Here is an 8,649-nt window from a genome sequence, read left to right on the forward strand (position 1 = left end):
TGGGAGCAGCCATTAGCCATAGTGAATAAATGGAATGTCCACATTCCTCAGACCTGGATGGCCGAGGCTCGCCCAGTCTCCTCGGATCTCAGACTCTAAGCAGGGTCAGCTCTGGTTTGTTCTGACACCGGAGACCACCGAAGAAGTCCAGGGTAGCTATGCAGAGGCAGGCAATGGCAGACCACCTCTGAAGGTCTCTTGCCTTGAATAAGTTGTGGCTTCACCATAAGTCAGCTGTGACTTCACAGCACTTTACAAACATCCCCCCCCCATGTTCTGGGTCAGCAGACCTCTGAAACCGCATTGCCAGGAGCAACAGTTTGAGTTCTGTGCCCCTGCTTAAAGGCTTTCTTTCCTGGGGCATCTGGCAGGCCACAGTGAGAGAGAGGATACTGGACTAGAGATGCCAGGCCATGGCCGGGTACCCCCATGAGGTTGGAGGGTGGAGCTTGGGTTGGTTCTGATGTCATGTCGATGTCTCATGTCACCGAATACCTGGATGTGAAGTCAGAGCATCAGGAGGCATCCTGGAAACCCATTGGTGGTACCCTAAAGTTTCCAGAGGCTTGGCTGATGCACTAAAAAAAGAATCTGGGTTTTGGGCTGGTTGTGATAGCGATGTGTCATGCAAGATGATTTCCGGTCCTCTCTTTTTCTCCTGCCAGTCCAGACTCCAGGATGGGTGGGAGGCCCCAGCAGGCAGGAGAATGGCAGGCCTGGGCTTTTCGTCTGTTCCAGCTGGGGTGCTGCAGCCTTTGGAGCTCCAGGGTGCACAGGGCACTTTTCAAGTCTCACAGAAGGGTTGGCAGCATTTATGCTGAGGCTCATGGTTACCTGCTGCTTCTCTTCCACCTCTCTGATACCTCACTAAAAGTCTTTACAAATTTTCTTGAGTGTAAAGAAGAAACGGTTTCATAGCCTTGGGAACAGGGATGGGTGAAGCAGAATTCAAAGAAGCAAACAAAATAGGAACTTGAGGTTAACACTCTTCCTTCCAATTTTGTCTCTCTTGCAGGCAGTGAAGAGATGTTGTCAACCTGTCATCTCTTCAGAGGAGTGGAAACAGCTGCTCCACCTCTGGTCCAGGTAGGGGGGGAAGATTGGGGGATAGTCAGGTCCCCCCTCCTTTCTCGAGGAGGCTTTTGGTACTGCTGACTGAGGAGAGACAGGCTCTGAGCCCCACTCTCTTGATGCATGCCAAACTCTACATCCCGCACCCTCCCAGAATGCCCCTGTGGAGAGTGTAGTCTCTGCTGGGACTGATCTCTGACGAGAGGATCTGCTTCTCCTTTCAGCCTCCCTTTTCCTTTGAGGAGGTGGCCGTGTATTTCACTGTGGCCGAGTGGGCCTTGCTGGCTCCTGGCCAAAAAGCTCTCTACAGGGACGTCATGCTGGAGAACTACAGGAGCGTGGCCTCTCTGGGTAAGAACCTTTCACAGGTGCCAATAGAGCAAATTCCTGACATTGGGATGATGCATGAATCAAAACATTGAAAAGCAGCATGTGGTTGTGAGGACTGCCTGGCTACTCCCCACCCCCCAGTTGGGGGCCTCAAGGAGGTTGGGGTTTGAGTGCTTTCTTTGGAGCTGTTCTACTTTTCAGAGGTGGCCTGCAGAGAGTAGTACCACCAGTTAACACTGCCTCCTAAGGGCAACTGGCTTACACCAAATCACACAGCACTCTCTGTTCTGGTAGCGGGAATCAGTCCTCACCCCAAGAGAGCGGGATTGTGTGGTATTGAAGAGATTCCCACTGTCAGCCCGGTAAAGACAGAGTCAAGTTCTCAGTTGAAGCACAGTTTGTTTGAGCCACAATAGGATAGAGAAAGCACTGTAGTCACCCTCCTGTCTCCCCATGAGGCAAGCGACCAAGTCCCTTCCCAAGGGCTAAGTCCTTTCCAGCCCCTTGAGGCAGGAAACCACCTGCCAAAGAAAAGCACAAACACACAGAGAAAAGCCAGGAACACCTGTCCATTCAACGTGCCCCGATGTCCGAGTTCCTCCAAGGCCGGCCAACACCATCTCCCCCTGTCCCCAGGGAAGAGGGCTGACAGCAATGAGAACCCTCTGCTGCTCTTAAGGATATGCCAGACTAACTTCACCATGTTTAGATGTCATCCCCCTGGTCATGCTGAACACCTGGATTAACTGCATGCTTGCTGTGTGATCACTGCATCCTTCAGGTGCTTTGGGAGGATGGAACAGGAGGACAGACTCTTCTGGGATCTTATCTGGACTTTTTGACACTGCGTGTTCCTCTGGGATGGGCTTCCCGAGGACCTTACTCTACTGTAACAAGTTGATGACCTGGAGGTCTAATAACCAGTCTTCTGGTCATCTTTGCTTACAATAAAATATGCTTCTTTTGGGAGAGGCTGGCTGACTCTGTGCTTCTAGGAAAGACAGAACTGCCTGGGTGATTCCGATGTGGCTACAGAGGCCCAGCTAAGGTGCAGAGAACTTCTCATAAAGTGTTTAAAAATGGCTTTGACCTTGAGAAAGGTGCCCCTACACTGCAAGACTGGTTTTCTCATCAGTCATTACCTCACCCCCCAACAAACGGCACCTTTTCCAAAAACCATGGGGGGGGGCTTTTGAACTGTGGGGTTTACTTGGGGAGCTCTTGGCTTCTCTCCTTCACCTGGAAAATATGCACTTTGGGGAGGCTGAAAACCAGCTCCTCCTGGCTCTGTTGATAACTGGAAGAAAGCTCTCAGTGCAGTTCCAAGACTGGATAACTTGATAACCTCTTGTATTTAATTGTTGAGTGTAGAGAATCAAGTCAAAAAGCACAGTAAGTCAAATGGGAACAGTGGGGGAACAATATCTTGCCACTTTCCCCCTTAAAATACATATGGGGAATCTGGAGAGGGGAGAGATAGACAGAATATAAAAACAGCTCTACAGGAAAGCCTGGCAGGGATAAGGTGTGATCAGTGTCTCACTTTGGGAGGAAAGATGATCAGATAACAGAAATGCACACCCATTCCTGAGCACTGCCTGACGGGTGCCTTGGCTTCTTGCATGGGTGCTGATTGACACTCTTACTTTATTCCAGCAGCGGATGTAGAAGAGACAGCTGGACTCTTTCTTTCTTCCAGGAGCAGATGCAGAGGAGACAGCTGGAGAATTCCAGGGGTTCTCTTTGGGAAAAGTCAAGAATGAAGATGCCGAAGGACACTTCGGAGATGGGGATGGACCCCAGAGGCCGGAGGAAAACCAAGCAGGTAAGAGGAGGGATAAACCCATTCCTTACTGAGGAGGGGGTTTCCATGAAATCCCAGTCCAAGAAGAAAGATCAATCAAAAAGAGAAGGGACAGAGGCCTCCATACTAACCAGAGAATCCACTGCAGTGAAATGGAAAGTGTGGCCTTTGCAAAGACCTTCAGACAGAGAACAAACATCATTTTGCAGACACAAATTCCCTTAGAAGAGAAACTGTGTATTGCTTGCAGTGCGGAAAGAGCTTCAGTGAGAAAAGAGCCCTTGCTTCTCATCAAAAAAGTCACACAGTTGGGGAACAATATAAACAGAGTCCAAACCAAGCATCTCTCATGCAGGAGGCTTCATGTACTTTTAAAGTGTATGTTACTGTACACTTCACCATAAAGTGGGAAGAAGCCACTGTAATATTTGGATTGCGGGTGGAAATTCAGGTGCAGATCAGACCTCCTTGCATGGGTTCTAACAGGATCTCTTTCTTTATTCCAGTGGGGGATGATCAGAGGAATGAGGAGGATGAGGAACTGCATTCTCTGTCCCCAGATGAAGTCAAGAACGAAGACCTGAGAGAGAACTCCAGAAATCAAGTTGGACCTAAGAGGCAGAAAAGAAGCCACAACCTCCAGAAGAGGGGTAAACCCATTCCTTGCCAAGGAGGGGATTTCCAAGAAGGAATTCACATGGTGAAGAAAACAAAGAACTGCTTGGCGTGTAGAATGAACTTCTCAGATCAATCCCAATATAATGTCCATGTACGAATGCACAGTGGAAAGAAGACCCGTCACTGGCTGGAGTGTGGAAAGACCGTGATTCGCAGAACAGAGCTCCTTAGATTTCAAAGATCACATAGAGGAGAGAAACCTTATAGCTGCTCAGACTGTGGCAAGAGATTCTCAGAGAAATCAGACCTTGTTCGACACGAAAGGATTCATTCAGGAGGGAAGGTATTTATTTGCTCAAAGCCTGGAAAGTTGTTCTCTGTGAGAGGCAAGGGTAATATGTATTTTCCAAAAGAGAGTGTAATGAATGCATGTAAATGCTTTTGGTGTGGAAACTATTTCAAATACAGATCACAGCTCCTTGTGCACCAAAGAATCCACAGAGGAGGGAAGCCTTTTGAATGCTCACAGTGTGTAAAGAGATTCAGTCACAGTAGCGCTCTTCAAAAGCATCTAAGAACTCACACAGGGGAGAAGCCTTTCCAATGCTCAGAGTGTGGGAAGAGATTCAGTCAGAGTAGCCATCTTCACAATCATCTAAGAACCCACACAGGGGAGAAACCTTTTGAATGCTCAGAGTGTGGAAAGAGATTCAGTCTCAATGGCAATCTTCAAAGACATCTAAGAAGCCACACAGGGGAGAAGCCGTTTGAATGCTTAGAGTGTCGGAAGAGATTCAGTCACAGTGGCAATCTTCAAAGTCATTTAAGAACCCACACAGGGGAGAAACCTTTTGAATGTTCAGAGTGTGGAAAGAGATTCAGTGAGTGTAGCACTCTTCAAAAACATCTAAGAACCCATACAGGGGAGAAAGCTTTCAAATGCTTAGAGTGTGGGAGGAGATTCAGTCACAGTAGCACTCTTCAAAGACATCTAAGAACCCACACAGGGGAGAAGCCGTTTGAATGCTCAGAGTGTCGGAAGAGATTCAGTCACAGTGGCAATCTTCAAAGTCATTTAAGAACCCACACAGGGGAGAAACCTTTTGAATGCTCTGAGTGTGGAAAGAGATTCAGTGAGCATGGCACTCTTCAAAAACATCTAAGAACCCATACAGGGGAGAAGCCTTTTGAATGCTTAGAGTGTGGGAAGAGATTCAGTCATAGTAGCACTCTTCAAAAACATCTAAGAAACCACACAGGGGAGAAACCTTTTGAATGCTCAGAGTGTGGGAAGAGATTCAGTGACAGTAGCACTCTTCAAAACCATTCAAGAACTCACGCAGGGGTGAAACATTTTGAATGCTCAGAGTGTGGGAAGAGATACAGTGACAGTAGCAGTCTTGAAGAACATCTAAGGACCCATACAAGGGAGAAACCTTTTCTATGCTCAGAGTGTGGGAAGAGATTCAGTGGCCCTAGTGGTCTTCAAAAACATCGAAGAACCCACACCGGGGAGAAGCCTTTTGAGTGTTCAGTGTGTGCGAAGAGGTTCAGTCAGGGTTGCACTCTTCGAAGACATCTAAAAACCCACACAGGGGAGAAACCTTTTGAATGCTCAGAGTGTGGGAAGAGATTCAGTGAGAACAGCTCTCTTCAAGGACATCTAAGAACCCACACAGGGGAGAAACCTTTTGAATGCTTAGAGTGTGGACAGAGATTCAGTCTCAGGAGTACTCTTAAAAATCATCTAAGAACCCACACAGAGGATAAGCCTTTTGAATGTTCAGTGTGTAGGAAGAGATTCCGTCGCAGCGGCCATCTTCAAAATCATCTAAGAACCCACACAGGAGATAAGCCTTTTGAATGTTCAGAATGTGGGAAGAGATTCAGTCACAGTAGCACTCTTCAAAGACATCTAAGAACCCACACAGGGGAGAAGCCTTTTGAATGCTCAGAGTGTGGACAGAGATTCAGTCTCAGGAGTACTCTTAAAAATCATCTAAGAACCCACACAGAGGATAAGCCTTTTGAATGTTCAGAGTGTAGGAAGAGATTCCGTCGCAGCGGCCATCTTCAAAATCATCTAAGAACCCACACAGGAGATAAGCCTTTTGAATGTTCAGAATGTGGGAAGAGATTCAGTCACAGTAGGAATCTTCGAAATCATGTCAGAACCCACGCAAGGGAGAGGCCTTTTGAGTGCTCAGAGTGGGAGGAAATTCAGTCAGAGTGGCTTGCTTCAAGAGCACCAAAGAACCCACATAATATAACTGCTTAGCTATGAGTTGTCAAGCTCCTTTCTTAGGAGGGTTGGATCTGACATAAATGTCATTTTGTTGGTCCGGGCCATGTGTGCCATAAAATGTAATACTTACCAGATACCAGAGATATAAACTTTGGAAAGTATTCAGGAAACCCAATTAACAATATTGTTTTAAATTCAAAATATAAACATTCTTAAAACTTTAAGAGTATTTCCTTTATTTAATGGTCTTTGATAACTGACACCTCTTGCTCTCTATCATTGCATCAAAATCTGGAGTCAATGTCTGCTGTAGCAATCTTGCATATTCTAGAAGCAAAAGCCTTAAGGTGGAGGTAATTTGGACTGCTCCCCGCCTTACCTGTGATTTGTGGCATGCTTTCATTGGTAGGGAGGGAGAAGAAAGAAAGGGGGCTGTTCAGCAAGGAAAAAGATTAAGGGAATCCTGAGGGTGGGTGACATTGAATGACTCCAGAGACAATCTAAAGCCAGTTGAAAAAAAGGCTCAGGCTTATCTTTGATACTGGAAAACAGAAGCTTCAAACAATCACTGATGGTTCCGAAGGCTACCGTGGAACTGAGAGAAGAGGCAAAACAGCTCAGACTGGCCTCCAAAAAGGGTGCTTGCTGATTGATTTTGAGTTCTTCATGGAGATGGCAATAGCTAGCCTTGCCTCTTCCTGAAACAGCTCCTGTGCTGAAAAAGACCAGGTGTCAGTGCTGGAAGACTACAGCAAGGTGGTGGAACCAAGACAGCTGGATCACTGGGTCGGCCTTGATGGGTCTCAGTTTAGGTATAGAAATGTAGTATAATAAGGGTTTACTAAGACGTATAGGGCCCCATATAAGGATCAATATAATCAAAGGACTATATTGGGAAGCTTTGTGTTCCTAGTCAGTTCAAGGCAAGAAGGCAGGCTTAATAACTGATTCATTAAAGCCATTACCTTTATTGCTAGCCGGTCTGAAGTTATGCATATTGATATGAGTGCACCTGTAAAGATACCTACCAAAAGAGACATAAGAATTTAAAAATAAACATGATAGATATGGACTGTTAAATGTCATAAGTCTTCAGTATGTGTGATCATGCCAATCTTTTTCATTTCTACCAGCATAGTCTGTATATCTTTTTTGGTAATTGAATCCTCACGTTTCCTTTTACTCTGCCGGCTAGGTGCCTCTTCTTCGGAGTCGAGTTCAAATGGGGGGGGGGGGGGGAATGGGGGGGGGGGGGGAGTCATCATCCGATGGTTGCATAGTTTGCTCAGTTTGTTGAGCTCCCTCGTTATTTTTCTTTGCCGCTTTCCCTCCTTTTCCTCCTCTTTTCTTCCCCATTCTTATCAGCAAGTTGTTTTTATCTTTATGGTCCTCAATTAGTCTTTATTTTGCATTCTTTGGAGCTAGGACGTGGAGGCTCTCTCGGTCTGACTGCGCAATCTCACAGCCACCGGAAACTCCCTTGATCATGCCAATCTAATTGACAGGTGTCTGACAGTCTGGAGAACCAGCACAAACAGGTTCTGACTGGAGCTAAGCTGAGATATCTCACAGTGGCTCAGCAGTAAGCTGATTGGCTGGTCAGTGTATATAAGTGTATGTAGGCTGTACATTATATCCCTTCTATCTGTATGAACGTATAGCGGAGCACTTTGACCCAGAGAGCGGTATATATGGAAATAAATCACTGTATATAGTTAACCACAAGAACTGTGTGAGTGTGGTTTACTGCAGTGGAATCTTAGCAGGGTGCAATTTGGATCTTTGGCTGAAAGCTGACCCTGTGACGCACACTGCGCGATGACTGCGCGGCATGGACATGCCAGTTTTAATGCATAGACAGTCTGTAATGAGCTAAGATGAGGGATGGATGTGTCCAGGACAAGACGCGATCTTTGTTTAGGTACTAACTGAATGTATAATTCCCTTCCTATGCGAATTAGCTATTTTTATATGTGAACACAGGGATATAAGCCACAACCTTCCTTGGATACGCTAGGAAAAAAGCTTGACTTCTTTTCCTCCTTTATTTGCAAATAAAGTTAATAATTTCTTCCAGAATTGATCGCCTCCATGTATATTAATTGGGGCTACCTATGGGGGACCCCTGATTTGGGCTAATAGTCTTGAGAAGTAGGTGCTAGCAAGAGCATTTGGCACCAAGAGCAACAGAGAATCGGTTCTGACCCATGGAAAAAGAATTGGATTTATACCCTGCCCTTCACTTGGAGTCTCAGAGCGGCTAATAATCTCCTTCTCTTCCTCTCCCTACAACAGACACCCTGTGAAAGAGGAGGGGCTGAGAGAGCTCTGAGAGAGCTGCTGTTCAAAGAACAGCTCTGAGAGAACTGTGATTGACCCAAGGTCACCCAGCTGCTGTGAGATGTGGAGGGGTGGGGAATGAAACCCGGTCCTCAAGATTACAGTCTGCCACTCTTAAAGGCAGTCCCAATAGCGTGAGTCAGAAAATGAAGCTCAGCAGGCCTGAAGCATAACTACTTTGTTGTCCTGGGATACAACTAACAAGAAACTCAACCCACTTCAGCAGTTCTCCAAAACTTCA

The 8,649-nt window shown here is 46.4% G+C and overlaps 1 protein-coding gene across 1 annotated transcript; it reads left to right on the forward strand.

The window, feature by feature from the left end:
• Positions 1-468: 468 nt before the first annotated feature.
• Positions 469-6,121, forward strand: LOC107112964 (gastrula zinc finger protein XlCGF26.1-like). Its single transcript, XM_015414168.1, has 6 exons — positions 469-544; positions 1,016-1,086; positions 3,101-3,226; positions 3,456-3,583; positions 4,487-4,859; positions 4,908-6,121. Exons 1-6 carry the CDS (start codon positions 469-471, stop codon positions 6,099-6,101), a joined length of 1,968 nt encoding a protein of 655 aa, XP_015269654.1. The 3' UTR covers positions 6,102-6,121.
• Positions 6,122-8,649: the final 2,528 nt, after the last annotated feature.

Source organism: Gekko japonicus, unplaced genomic scaffold (assembly GCF_001447785.1).
Source record: "Gekko japonicus isolate JY-2015 unplaced genomic scaffold, Gekko_japonicus_V1.1 scaffold7663, whole genome shotgun sequence".
NCBI lineage: Eukaryota > Metazoa > Chordata > Lepidosauria > Squamata > Gekkonidae > Gekko > Gekko japonicus.